Source organism: Lissotriton vulgaris, chromosome 9, assembly GCF_964263255.1.
Source record: "Lissotriton vulgaris chromosome 9, aLisVul1.2, whole genome shotgun sequence".
NCBI lineage: Eukaryota > Metazoa > Chordata > Amphibia > Caudata > Salamandridae > Lissotriton > Lissotriton vulgaris.
This window is the reverse complement of record NC_141697.1, coordinates 812,958,225-812,973,087: the sequence shown is the minus strand read 5'-3', so window position 1 is coordinate 812,973,087 and position 14,863 is coordinate 812,958,225. Positions and strand designations below refer to the sequence as shown.

Below are 14,863 nucleotides of genomic sequence, written 5' to 3'. Positions count from 1 at the left end.
CTACAATATGAGTAAATAAACTTCTTAGTCCCGCACAGAACTCTTCCCTGGACACACAGCAGGGGATATCACCGCTAAATTAAGGAAAGATCAAAGGTCACGGTAGCTAATCGGACCTGCTGAAACTCCTTCTTTCTCATGGACTACTGACATGAGAGATTACCTCGTCTCTGTCACTCCTATCAAACAGAGGATCTCTTGCACGAATATACTGAAAAAGATGCTAGACGCAACCCTTTCCTTCCTTGACACCCTGTTGCAGATGTATCAAAGGCCCTCCCCCTGTGGAGAGGCTCCAAAATAAGCTGAGAGACCTGCCACATGCGGTCCTCCTTCCCTGAAACTTCAGAGGGTCACTTAAAAAAGCCTAAAAGATGTATTAAAGGTCCCCTCCCTCTAGAGAGGCACCGCGTTTAAGAGTAAATATAGAATAAGCCTTGACAATGCGACTGCTACAATCCTTCTTAGTATTTACACGCGGCTTAGCAATAACATGCGACTATTTATAAAGCAAAGTGAAACACATATATCTCAATAATGACCCAACTGTCAGGCTCAGTCTCCACTTAGCACACAATCCCTCCTCTGCGTAGAATCAAATAACAAGGTTAACAGACAGGAAGCCTGGACCATCAGATGTACCGCTGTATCACAACAAAGCCCACCATTCGGCCAAACCCAAGAGAGAGAGACAGCGCAGCGGCGGGCAGACACAATATTATGTATGCTTACCCTCAGCCCAGTGTTTCCCTCACAATGGTCCAGCAGGATGGCTGCAGAGTCGTGTAGCAGTTTAGTACTTCCTCCTTAGGAACCAGCTGCATCCTGTCAGTTTAACTCCTTATTATCACGTCACGAGGTCACCACTTGTTGGAGGGGATGATTTATTAGGGACAGGAGGGGCCAGGGGGACTCAGTGCACAGCTTTCAGAAGCCGCGCTGGCGAGACCGTGAGTGAGAACTAAGGGGAATAGGGCGGCTTAAATTGCACCGGGGCTGTCCTGGACCTCTTGCTCTAAACAGGAAAAAACATACATATGAGCTTTTGGAGACTGAAGCTTGGAGTTTGTACAATTTATTTGAAGACACAGCTTCTAGAAATAATCAGTGATAGCATAAAATCCACATAGTACTTGGTCCTGTACCCAGCATTCTCTTGAAAGTCACATGGACCAGTACGAGTTTGTAAAGTACAGTTTACAGCTGCTATGAGAGAGAGAGAGACTATACTTTAAGTACACTTCTGAGCTATGGTAGATAGCATAGAAAAGGTTAAGCACATATCATTAGGCACACTCACCACTGCATGTATGATGTCCTGGAAGTATAAGTTCAAAGACTTTAGATGCAGTGTGGATAAAACAAAGTCAGAGAAAGCATAACATTTCAAATAATGGAATACAACTTTAAATGTAACAAGGAAAAAGCATTTCATTACAGCAGAATATACAATAGAGTAGAAACTAAGTACATGAAACCTAAGTACATGAAACAGGGGCTATCTCGAGTAACCCCTGGGAAAAACTCTTGTCCGCCACCCATGTGCTGACGGGAGTAGTTCAACGATAATCGGGCGGACCACCCTTTTATACTTGTTCAGGGGTGAGGGGCCTATGGTCACTCTATATTACGTCACCTCGAACCACATATCCTTCTATCGCCTCTCACGCCCCTGCCTGGTGACTTTCCCATCATTAGTGTAGATGTGACTACCTTCTCGTAATTGTGTGGCAAGTATGCTAGCCTAGACTGAGTTCCTGCCATTCTGACTGGAAGTTTGTCATTAATCAGAAATGTGTTATTATTGTTTTGAAGGGTTCTATTCATGTGTCAATCAGGCAGTCTGCGATAATACTTCGCTACACTTATCCTCAGTTTATCGGATATCTTGCTTGACGTAGCTGTGGTGGGAACTTCCCTTATTCTATTCATGGCTTAGGTGGGGGACGTGGGGCATGTTGCAAGATTTATAGAGGAACTTGACTTCTACAGTGTGTGCGAAATATACAATGAGGTGGGGGCCTGGTAGGAGTGCTGAGCCTTGCAGACAAGAGCTGCTGGGTGAATCTTGGGTCAGACTTGCTTTCTGCTTCTGTTTAAGCTAAGAGAAAATGACAGTGCCCAGGGCAATGTAACTGAGGCCTGTAACCTCTAAACAGCAGGGCCCACACAGGGGTCATGTTGTGCAGGTGACAGGTGTGTCCTTGGATAGCTGTGCAGGTAAAAATTCTTACTCCAACACCTATTCTAGATCTCCGAACCATCAATCTGTTACTCAAAAAGGAGAAATTCAAGATGATCACTCTGGCTCAATCTTGTCTGCCTAGACCAAGATGACTGGCTGGTAGTATTGGGCCTGCAGGATGCATATTTTCACATCCCTTTCCTGTCAGCCCACAGGCGTTAACTGCAGTTCAAGGTAGGCCATGAGCACTTTAAGGTCATGGTGCTCCCCTGTGGCCTTACCTGCGCCCCTCTGGTGTTCCCTAAGGTAATGGTGATGGTGGCAGCTCATCTTCGCAGGTTGAGGGTTTCAGTTTTCCCCTAACTTGACAACGGGCTGTTGACGCTGGCTCGCCCCAGACTGCTGTTTCCCTTCGCCAGACTACAATGGACCTTTTGCATTCTCTGGGATTCACTATAAACATGCCGAACTCCTACCCGACTTCTTCTCAGAATCTCCTATTCATCACAGCTGTTCTGGACACAGCGCATTTTTGGGCTGATCCTCCCGAGCAGCGAGTCCAGGATATTCAGATTATGACTAAGGCTCCCGGTCTTATGCTATTCATTTTTTTTACATTTCCGTACGTATTTATCTATATTTATTTTTGTCGCAGGAAAAAGACGCTGCAGCCAGTATTTTTTTCACATTTATTCAAATAGACAATGCGCACTTGGTTGTTATAGGTTTAGATAGTTTTATGTAGATGGGTAAATAGGTCACTGCTTTTAACAAAGATCTTTTTGTTACTTGCAGTTCATAAAGAGTAATCCTTCTAGTATAGCACAGTGAGCTATGAAGGATATGTAGCTCCTACACCTTGTAACCCTCACTGTCTTTTGTAACACATCCTACACATTGATTTACAAACAAATGTTTTATTGTCAATGTAGCGCTATAAAAGAAATAAAACGAAGTACTGGTATTTAAATTGTTATTTGTGTAAATAGTGGGACAGACCGACCCATCTAACAGTGAATGCCTATCTTTTATATATAGGGACTAAAGAAAGTCAAAAGCAGGCCTCTCTTAAGTAATGTGAAGTGATAACCTGTATGCATCTGTTTTCCCTCCATTGCTTTTAGGTGTGCATTCCCACCCACTCCTCCCATAGCTCCCAGCCAGGATACTCTGACATAGGGAGGCCTGATGGCCCCTTAATGTCTGCCTTTCTTATGGCAACAACCGATTTCAGTAACTCTCGGAATGGTGCATACTGGCAAGCTCTGTAAAGTGGTGCTAATATGTTTAGGTTTGAATAAAAACCTATCTAGCCACTTTGTGACCACTGTGTCTTTATTTATTTTTACAAGTTTAGAAAAAATGTTCCCCTTTTTTTCTCTGTCCCAAGACTGTACTCAAAAAGCAAAAAATTTCAGGAAAAGACGACATGTCCAGCAAAAGTGTTTGTTTCTTTTTTGGAGCCATTTCAAACGGAATCCTAACAAAAAGATAGTATCCGAATTAGCTGAAACCTGGCTGAGCAAGCCAGAGACGCAAATAAGTGATGTTATTGAAGTTACAAAAAATTCTCTCTGTTAAACACATTTACTGGCCTTTTTCCATTTCTGTTTATAAATACAGACAAAGGCAAAATATTTATCCGTGTTTATATGCAAAAATCCATTTAAATGGAACACCGGAGCCTTAATTATGATACCGATGATTCAACCACTAACTTGGATTTTGGTGAGAATGACTGAGGCTGCTTGGCCTCATGGCCTCCTGCATCCTGTTGGTTAATCATGCCAGATGGCATATTTAGGCTCCGCAGTGGAACCTGAAGTTCCAGGGGAATCTGTTTTGCTCCAGATCTTTGAGGGAACTGGACAGGACCTGAAGTGGTGTCTAAACAACTGTGATTAGGTATGGGGCAGACCCCTCGCCCTTCCCCGACCAGATCTCTCAGTGGTGACAGATGCATCACTCCTGGGATGGGATGGCCATATTGGAGAGGTGGAGTTCAGAGAACTCTGGTCTCCGGCGGTATACGGACTCTACTTCAACCTTTTTGGAGCTCCGGGTGATCCAACTAGCATTGAAAGCATTTCTTCCCTCCGTCATGGGGAAGTTATTGCTAGTGTTTACAAACAACACAACTGCCATGTGGTACTGCAACAAGTAGGGTGGGATGGGATCATGGACCCTTTGTCAAGAGGCCCCTGTGTCCCTAGGCATGGCTGGAACAGCAGGGCATAACCCTGGTGGTACAACACCTGTCAGGTTCTTTGAACTACAGGCCAGACAAACTCTGCCATCGATGCCTAGCTGATCACAATTGGCATTTCCCCTACAAGTGGATGCAAGGTCTCTTTCAACAGTGGAGAGAGCCTTGGTTAGATCTGTTCACCTCAGAAGAGAATGTGCTGTGTCAGCAGTACTGTGTGTTGGAATTTCCAAGGCGGCTATCGCTAAGTGACGCTTTTTGTCGAGGGTGGCGCTCAGGCCTACTGTATGCCTTCCCGCCTATACCACTCTGCCCAGAGTTCTCAAGAAGATCAGCAACGATTGGGCCCGAGTCATTCTTGTGGCTCCAGACTGAGTACAGAGAGTTTGGTATCACAACCTTATGAAAATGAACGTCGATCCTCCGATCAGGCTGCCCCTACTGGTGGATCTTCTGTCGCAGCAGCAGGGGAGGGTCCTCCATCCAAACCTGTCAACTCTCCGCCTCCTTGTGTGGAGATAGTGGCAACAGTTGATAGATTTTGACCTTCCTCCCAAAGTTTGTAAAATTATTCTGGCGGCCAGGCATCCCTCCACCAAAATGGTATATGCCTGCTGTTGGCAAAAACATGTAAAAGATTGTACTGAAAAGTCGATTGCCCCCCGTTTCTGCGTCTCTTTTCAATATTCTAATCAATCAGTCAGGGAATTGTGAAGCGTGCTACTCGCCTGTGACGGCCTCAAGGAGCGGGGGGGGGGGGTTCAGCTCCGGGGCAGCTGAAGAGCCAGGTCTTGAGCATCTGATGTTGAAGCTTGTTCAAGGTCTTTGCCGTTGTGTAGGAGAAGGCTCTTCTGCCGGCTCTTGCTTCACAGATGCCCTGGGTTTCAACGAGGTTGGCGGAGTGAAGGTTTCTCTTGGGTACATGGAAGGAGACTCCTCCGTTAAGGTATTGGGGTCCTGTGTTGTGGAGGGATTTGTAGGCGTGGGTGAGTAGCTTGAAGGTTGCTCTCTTCTCGATGGGGAGCAAGTGGAGGTTTTGCAGGTGTTGGGTGATGTGTTCATGTCGTGGGATGCTGAGGATGAGTCTGGGTGCGCTGTTCTCAATGGTCTAGAGTTTGCGGAACAGGAATTTTTTGATCCCGGCTTAGAGGGCTTTCCCGTAGTCCAGTCGGCTTGTTACGAGTGTGTGGGTGACTGTCTTTCTGGATTCAGTGGAGATCCATTTGAAGGTCTTGCGGAGGGTGTTGAAGCAGGTGGAGGAGACGGCGTTGATCTGTCTGGTCATGGTGAGGGAGGAGTTGAGTATGATTGAGAGGTTTTGGTCATGGTCCGTGGGAGGGGTGGGGTTTCCGAGGGCAGTGGGCCACCAGGTGATGTCCCATGCTGAGGGGCTGGGTCAGGGGACGAGGACTTCTGTCTTCTTCTTGTTGAGCTTCTGGCAACTGCTGCTCATCCAGGTTGCAACGTCTTTCATTCCTTCCTGGAAGCTGAATCTGGTGGTGTGGGGATCCTTTGTGAGGGAGAGGATGAGCTGGGTGTCGTCGCCTAGGCTACTATGCGGAGTCCATGCTGTCTGACAATGGTGGCGAGGGGGGCCATCTGGATGTTAAAGAACGTGGGGTGCCATGTAGATGTTGAAGAGCATGGGGCTGAGTGATGATCCTTGGGGTACTCCACAGTTGATCTCTGTGGGTTCGCAGAGGAAGGACTGATTCTTTGGGTTCTGCTGGTGAGGAAGGATTGTAGCCAGTGGAGGGAGGTTCCCTGTATGCCGGCGTGGTGGAGTCTGGGGGTGAGAATGCGATGGGAGACGGTGTAGAAGGCTACAGATAGGTCTAGTTGGATGAGGGCCGCAGTGTGGACTAGGTTGAGGAGAATGCGGATGTCGTCCGTAGCAGCGAGGAGAGCGTCTTGGTGCTGTGGTTGCTGCGGAATCCGGATTGGGAAGGGTTAAGGAGGGAGTTCCCTTCGATGAAGTTCGTTAGCTGGACGTTGACGATCTTCTCAGTGACTTTGGCCGCGAAGGAGAGGAGGCAGATGGGTCAGTAGTTTTTTAGGTCCAGCGCATCCGCAGAGGGCTTCTTGAGGAGGGGCTTTACTTCTGCGCGTTTCCAGTCGGGGAAAGTGCTGGCTTCGAAAGTGTAACTGATGGTGCATCGTAGCTCAGGTGCTATGGTGGCTGCGGTTCTGTGGAAGATGTGCGGCGGGCAGGGGTCTGTGGGAGCTCCTGAGTGAATGCTTTTCATGGTCATGGCGGTGTCTTCGGTGGTGACCGGGGTCCAGGCGGATATGGTAGGCTGGCTGGCGTTGCTAGAGGCAGGGGTGGTTTCGGTGTCCGGTGTCTGTCCGTTGAAGTTGTCGTAGAGGGACTTGATTTCCAGATAGAAGTAGGAGCTCAGTTTGTTGCAGAGGTCCTGGGAGGGTGACACACCTGTGGCTTCTTACCCTTGCCCAACAGGGCTCTGCTCTGGGTGCTTACAAAGGTTATCTTTCTGCTCTTTCCGCTTTCCTACAGCTGCCTGGCTAACCCTCTTTATTTTAAGTACCCCTGTTGTAAATAGGTTTCGGAAAGGGCTTGTAGGTATGTTTCCCCCTTTGCCCTTCATCATGCCTTAGTGGGATCTGAATCTGGTTCTCACTTAACCTCATGTGTGCTCCCTTTTAGCCGTTACATAATTGTCCCTTCTGTCTGCTTACCATCAAGACAGCCTTTCAAGTGGCAAGACCATCTCCCTTGAGGATGAGTGAGCTGCAGGCTTTATCATCAAAGCCTTCCTATTGTATGGTATTCCCGGACAAAGAGGTGCTTCGCACCAGGGCTTCTTTCCTACCGAAGGTGTTGACCCCATACCATTTGGGACAGTCTGTTACCCTGCTCACCTTTTATGCTCCTCCACATCCCTCTAAAGAGGAGAAACGACTCCACCGTCTGGACCCAAAAAGAGCAATGTCATTCTGCCATGACCACACAAGAGTTTTGGGTGGATGACCAACTCTTTGTGGGCTATGTAGGGGCTATAAAAGGTCTGACAGTTAAGAAACAAACCGATTTTGCGCTGGATCGTTTTGTGTGTGAAGATCTGCTATGCCCTGGTTAAAAAGCAGTCTCTTGAGGGCTTACGGCCCATTCCACCAGGAGAAAAGATGCAACCATGGCGTTGGCTCGTGGTGTTCCAGTCCTGGATATCTGCCAGGCAGCAACATGAGCGTCCCTGCACATATTTGCCAAGCCCTACTGTCTGGGCAGTCAGATCTGCAGCGAAGGGCATTTTGTTCATTTGGTCTTGCAGGACTTCTTATTTTAGTCAGTTTGTCCGCCTTCCACCGCCTGGATGCTAAGGCTTGGGTTACCATTCAAAGGTAAGGAATCTGCAGCTAGAAGTCTCTATCAGAAGGGCAAATCACTTACTTTTGTTTATGCATTATCTGGTAGAGACAATATCTAGCTGCAGATTCCTTACAGACCAACCCATGCCCCCCCCCACTGGGTGGACACATTTATAGGACTAGGGTTGCTCCCTTTTCAGGGCCCATGTTTGAACACACACTAGTCGGTTCACTTCACGTCTCTACGCTTCTGGCGTGGAAAGCATGAAAATGGAACTGATGTCCACGCACCTGGGTGCCAGTGACGTCGACAACGCGACGGAACCACCTGACGCCGCGCAGGGGTACTGCTGATACAAAAGTTTCCGGCTCCATTCTGATGCCTAGGAAATTGAAAGGGAAGGAGTCTGCAGCTATATATCGTCTCTACCAGATAATGCATTTCCAAAGGTAAGTAATTTGTTTGTCATCACAAACCTGCGAGTGATTTGAACAATTAAAGTCAGTACCGGCTCCCAAGCACTCTACATTTGCAGATTACCTTATACATTTGCAGATTAACTCCTTGCACACGTTTGCATTTCATTCAGGCAAGTAGGTACCCTGGCATGATGGCTTGTTTAGCTGTCTGCCCGGCTTCGGTTTCACAGGATTGGAGACTCACAGAATGACACTTAAGCTGAGGCATTCAAACTATCTGAATTAACTATCCCAGGACAATTGTATTTTTATAAAAAGTAGGGAAATGGTTTTTCATAAATCAAAAAAGTATGGTCATGTCATGTCCCTCCCGTCCTGCCCACTTCGACCTCTGCTTGCAAGTGAAAAATGGCATCTGTCTCTGTCTTGCCTCAAATTGCTTCCAATTCCATCCTGCCACCCCATAGAGCTTGTTGACTCCAAGTGAGGTTTGCTTTTATAAATCCGCGTTTTAGGTATAAATTCATCTTTTTTTTCTTGTGGCTCGCTACAAGGATTCTGTGAGGAATGAATGGCAATTTAGAGAGTTTCCTAATTTCTCGGTTGCTCATGTGTCCGCAATGTGAGTGCAACTTAGTCCTAGCTGGTAAGGAGTCCACCCATGGGAACCTCATTTGCAATATTCTAAAACTCTTGACTACATCCTTGAGGCAAACACCAAGAGGAAATCCTAAAGGTCACATTTCATCCCAGTTGGATACCACAGTCCATCTACATTGCTTCGCCAATTGGCCATAAACAAGGCGTCTCTTGTTCATACTTGTAGGCCTGCTCCGACTCTTACTCAAGATCAGTAGAGTAAATTGTCCTAACCCAAGAACCAGGGTATAAGAGGAAATAATTTCCTTTTACACTGCTTAAAAGAATCCTCAAGAACAGTTACAAAGGTTCAGGCCAGATGTTTAAATGCATGGGCAAAGTGGGCTCTTGTGTAGGGCCCCAGCCTTTCTGGGGCCACCATGATAGAGCCAGCTCTGTTCTGCGGAGTCCTGTCCTAATTATCTTGAATATTTCCTAAATAGATAGTTTTAAATAATGTTTTCATTTAATTTACTTTTAATGTGTGTGATGTGTGAGTCCAGTACAAACATTTTGCTGAGAAATGTGTTTGTTTCATGCAAAATCCATTAAAAGTTTATTTTACATCAAAACAGGACCTCACATATCGGAAATGGGGGGTGTCAGAGTTTATTTGCAGCAATATTGGTGAGCAGCTGCTGTATTACAATATTGAAAACACACATAACTATCCCTGAAAATGACATGCAAACACATTTAGTATTTGGACGAGTGTTCCACTGCACTGTAAGGGACATAGCCAAAGAGAGCATGATAGTGATGAAATTGGATCATAAATTCAAAGCTGTTCTGAAAAGGGGCAACCAAAATACTTTTTTCCCAGGGCCCAGAAAATCCTTAAGATAACACTGGTTCGGGCACTGATCATTTTGATTCTTGTATCCTTCTGAAAACAGCAATGGAATGTTTTGATTTTCGCAGCAGCCGTGCATATTGCTGCTGGTCGATTTGCTGTCAGCTTGTAGGAAATCTGACAGGATGAAAGAGCTGGGAATGCATGTAGTTGCATTTCTAATGTGGAATTCAAACTTGTGTTTTTGTATTAAGCTTGCGCATTAGGCTTGAGCAATCTAAACAATAACACCCCTTTGCTACATCCAAAATATGTGTGATGCGGATAGTTAGTTTTGCCAGGTTTGTGATTTATAACTGTAAAGTGAGGCAGATTGTAGTTCCTAGGATTATCTGGTAATCCCAAAGCTAACTCACTGCAACGTTTGGAGCCCATGTACCCTGCCTGTGTTGATGTATTTACCTTTTTCGCATCTTTCGCCTAGGTCACGCCTTCCTCGAAAATAGTTGGCGACCTGGCCCAGTTTATGGTGCACAATGGCTTGACTCGGGAGGAGGTGGAGAACTCTGCAGACGAACTGTCTTTCCCGCTGTCTGTTGTGGAGTACCTGCAAGGGTTCATTGGAGTGCCACATGGCGGTTTCCCAGAGCCATTCCGTTCTAAGGTAAGAGCGCCCCCTACTTCCAGAATGTTCTAGAGCCCATGCCTTTCTAAAGCCTTCTGTTTGAAGGATCTTAAATAACACTGTCTGGTTTTCTTGTGATGTGTAGGAGTTTCTATGTTTTGAAGAGTCTATACTTAAAGATGTGTACTTTTATATGTAGTTGTACCTTAGAAAGACTTAGAAGTATTTCAGTAGTGACAATCCCAGAGTGCTTCAAATCGAAGATGAGACCATTACACCAATGATATTGCCCAAGTCCAAATGTGCGTAGGGGGAGATGATTTAAAAAGGCCTGTGGTTTTGTTCTCATTTCACAAGGTTTTAGAAGAGCTAAAGGTGTTCAAATGCAGAACATAAAAAGACAAAATTCCCATTATCATGGGCATAGATTGATCCTTTTGACAGTTTGAATCGTTCTACGGGCTTCCAAATCGTTTGGTGAGCAATGGATTTCTGGCTGTAGGGTTGAGTGCATACGACCATGATGTAAGTAAACTGGTGCACAGCCTTCAGCCAGGTGGTATTTGAGGAGCTAGTACAACATGAATAATTGGTGGCTGCAACAGTGTTAAAGAATGATGTGATCTGGGGCAGGAATACATGCGACCAGTCTGATGAAGCAGCAGGCTATCCTAGCTGTCTTTGTTGATAGATGCACCAACTTCAAAGTGGACAGTCCTAGGATGGAAGGGGGCATCAGCTCACCCCACTGGCTTGGAAGAGAGCACCACATCTTGGTTGCGCCCTCTAGCAGTGGACTCAGTGATCCTCTAGTTAAGATTTATTCAAAGGCACTAGTTTAGGACACCGGTGCTTATAACATGTTGGTGCTTCATCCGCAGTGGGGGCCCCTTTCCAAATATTACTTCACAACTCCTTCTCACTTGCAACCAAATGCACTGTGCTTTCATATCTTGCCAAGCAAAACAAAAAGTAATTAGATTTCCAAGGTGAGAATATGCATTCCCTTTATCTGGTACGTAAAAAAGTAATCTGGGATGGTTTCAGGCATCTAGAATGCCACTATGCTTTCTCCTTGGTGGAAGATCTATGCAGTTAGCGTTGGATCTTTATTGGGGAGCTAGTATTTCTAATCTGGAAACCCAAATGTTTGTGATTGTACGTACATCCATGTAGTATCCCTACTATAACCTTGTGAACTTAGATTACTCAGAAAAGGGTATGCGATAAGTGTCTTGTCAGCAGAAGCCTAGGACATCTGTGCTGCCCATCTGGAATTGTGATATGCGGCCTTTAAGGATCAGAGTCTGCGTGATTAAACGGTGGACATAAGGTCATGAAAAATAAAAATATACAGTGAAGGAGTTATCTCCTCTCAGCTTAGTACTTTGTCTTGTACGGTGCATAAGGTAATATCTCCAGATGCATGCTGAAGCATGTAAGCAATCACCTTTTACAGAAAATGGTGGAGAAGCCTACCTTTCATAAGATCATTTTCTGATCCTTTGACATGGGATTCTTTGTGAGGGAACCGCAATTTGACGAAAGCAGACCATCCTTCGAGTTTGTGCTTGCCCAAGAAGCATGAATTTTCCTTCATCATTTTACAGGTAAATGGCTATCCCTTCTTTAGTACAGGATCCTTCTTGCATATGCAAATTTGATCAACTCGCTGTTGGCACAATTACTCTGTGAGTTAAGCACTTTGTGCTGAGACCTGTGTGAACATCTGACATCCTACCTTATTTCAGGACATTACTCTAAGCTTAGGTGTGAGCTGGATAGCTTTGCTGGATAGCAGTTGTTATAGGTCAAAAACTTTTCCTGTCTCATTAATTGTTTTGTAAGGGCAGACGTCTCCAGGACCACTAGTCTTTCCCTATTTTTTATGTAATTCTAGCTGGGATCCTCTGTTAGTGTGATTTTCATTGCTGAAAATAGGTTTGGTGGTGCATAACTTTTTCCATTCTCCTGTTCTTCTCCCCTTGATGTTTCTTCCACCTTTTTTCAGGTCTTGAAAGATCTCCCCCGCATTGAAGGACGTCCTGGGGCCTCGCTCCCAGCCATGGACTTCGAGAAGCTGGAGGAAGACTTGAAAGCCAGGCATGAAGACATCACCCCCGAAGACGTTATGTCGGCTGCAATGTATCCCAAGGTGTTTGAAGAATACAAGGATTTTAATAAACAGTTTGGGCCCGTTGAGCATTTGAACACCCGACTGTTCCTAGAGGGACCAAAAATTGCAGAGGAGTTTGAGGTAAGAAGCCACATATACTGACCAATCTCCCTAGGCAGTGAAGGGCACTCCACTTACTGGTGCTCTTCCTGTTTTAAGGCTTGCTGAAAAAAGGAATAACGAATGAGTTGCATGAACTGCCCATCCTCACATTTATTGTAGCCTCTGATTTTTTTCCAGAGTTTCTGCTGATCTTCTCCACCCATACATTGCATTACCCAAATCACTGCATAGCTCTACCAGTCCAGCTGAATCATGATCTGCATGATGAAACAAAAACATTTCTACTGATGCCCCACATTTGTTTGCGGTGAACCCCCTAAAATTTGAGTACCTCACACCGCACCTCAAATTTGGTTTGCAGCGCCCACTTCTGTCACAGGAGGACAACCCCTAAAAATCTGATTCAATTTTATGGCAACGCTCCTTACAATCTCTGAATGTTTTTTCATATATATCCTTCACATCCTTTAATATCCCGCTTTTTTGATTGAGCCTAGTAGATTCAAGATTCGCATGCACTGTCTGTCACAAGGCATATTGTGACTTACTAAGAACATAGAGGTTTGATTTCACCCATTGTTTACCATTGTTTGGCTTTCTCTGTCACTCTCATTTGTCTACTTATTAATAGTGTCACAATTTATCAATCTTGTGTTTGTCCCTCCAATGTTGTATTGCCTCTTTATAACCTCTTCGACTGCTTGCTTTTCAAGCACTACTTATTTATTTTGTGTCAAGCATTCCTTAAGAGTGCATATGTTTTTGATCCTTCTCTCGTTTGTTGTACTCCATTACCCAACTTTTTCTCCCCGCCCCTCCCTCATGCTTGGCCGTGTGTTTCTCTCTATTGCTTCCCCTCACCAGCACCCTCCACAATGCTTTCGCATCTCCCTCCAGCCCTCTCCCCGTTCCTTTTGCAACCTCTTCTGTGTTGCTTTGGCTAACCCCCCACCCTCCCCTGTGCTGCTTTGCCGTTGGTGCCCCAACCGTCCCGTTTTAAAAAAAAAATGAAATATTCAACACTTCACTCAATAGTTTTGGGCTCAATAATAGGAAAATAAGCACATTGATATGTGCCATACATCATCATGATCTAATTGCAATATACATTTATAAGGATATCTAGGTACTCCACATATTACAAAATCAAGATTGGCCCTTTCCAAACATAGCGCACCGTCCATTTGTTGCTTTGGCAGTCCCCTCATCTTCCCCATGTTACTTCTGCTTCTCAATCCCGCACACTTTAAAAAAAAAATGCTTTCACATATGTTCTTTTCAGTTACTGATCCACATTGGATTGGTAACCGAAATGGAAAAAAGCACCTGTTTCAAAGGATTGTGTTCTGTTTTTTTTAATGTTTTTTTTTAAACTTAGCCACACCACACAGCATTGTGGATGATGTGCAGTGTAGCCAAAAACCATTGCCAAAGTCAGTAGGTACCAAATGTACCTCTTGTTGGCTTTGCCTATGCTTTTTGAGGCTCCGTGTCCTGTGATCTTCTGGCTACCAATTTTTAACAAATGGTGTTACAAGAGCGCCAGGATGTTTTGTGAGTAGTCGTGTTACAAATCCAGTTTTAAATAACCTAGGCAGGACTAGGCACAGCTCCACCAGTGTACCTCACTCCTGATCTCCTCTGTATTTTTGTAGTCCAGAAACAAGTGTAAACAGTTTTAATAGAGCACCTGCTTGTTGCTGCCTCGCAGCACCCCTTCTTTTTCGCACCATTTTGATAATTAGCGACTGAGGAAGGCCATAAATTTCTAACCTATACCTTGCAGTTTGCATGCAGGCCTTTCCCCCAAGTTCATAGCTCACTGTACTATATTAGGTTTGTGATTCATGAACTTAACATCAGGCACGTTAACCCTCTGTGCTACTGTATTTTGCATCAAAGACGCCCGATGAACAGAGGACCCGGACATGAGAATTCCCAACCTCTTTTTTCGGAGTTTGTCGATGCGCCTAGATTACCATACTATGGGTATCGCCTCGATGTCGAAAGATGAAGCCCCGTCGAGTTTCCAGCAGTAACTCACCAGTTATCGAGGAAAAGTATTAGATACATCGATTGCTGGATTATCAGTAGTGCAGGCACGCACGATCCGATCCTATTCAGCCTCTCGGCATGTCCTCTCCCCCGCAGATGTCATAAATGAAAGAAAAAGCAGGACAGTCATATACCTATTTTTGGAGGAGTGCTGCTGCACCCTGTCCCCAAACAAACTCATCTGCTTAACCAAAGCCAATCCACGGCTTTGCTAGAGACCCAGACCATGGACTGCTGGCAAACGGGGCAGTGGAGACCCACTTACTTCAACCCATGATGTGGAGGCCGGCTTCCTCCCAAGATTACATTCCTTATCCTCAAGAAGGCTCGATCACCCAAGTAAATACAATTGTTTTTCTGGTCCACCCCTCTAG

General features: G+C 45.4%; 1 protein-coding gene across 2 annotated transcripts in view; it reads left to right on the top strand.

Moving 5' to 3' along the window:
- The window catches only part of PC (pyruvate carboxylase), a 2,223,386-nt gene that overhangs the window by 2,176,268 nt on the left and 32,255 nt on the right, over positions 1-14,863 (top strand). For both annotated transcript variants that reach the window (XM_086938550.1, XM_086938549.1), the window contains 2 exons: positions 10,055-10,234; positions 12,207-12,452. In XM_086938550.1, coding sequence (XP_086794676.1) covers positions 10,055-10,234; positions 12,207-12,452 — 426 coding nt within the window. The remainder of the gene's footprint in view (positions 1-10,054; positions 10,235-12,206; positions 12,453-14,863) is intronic.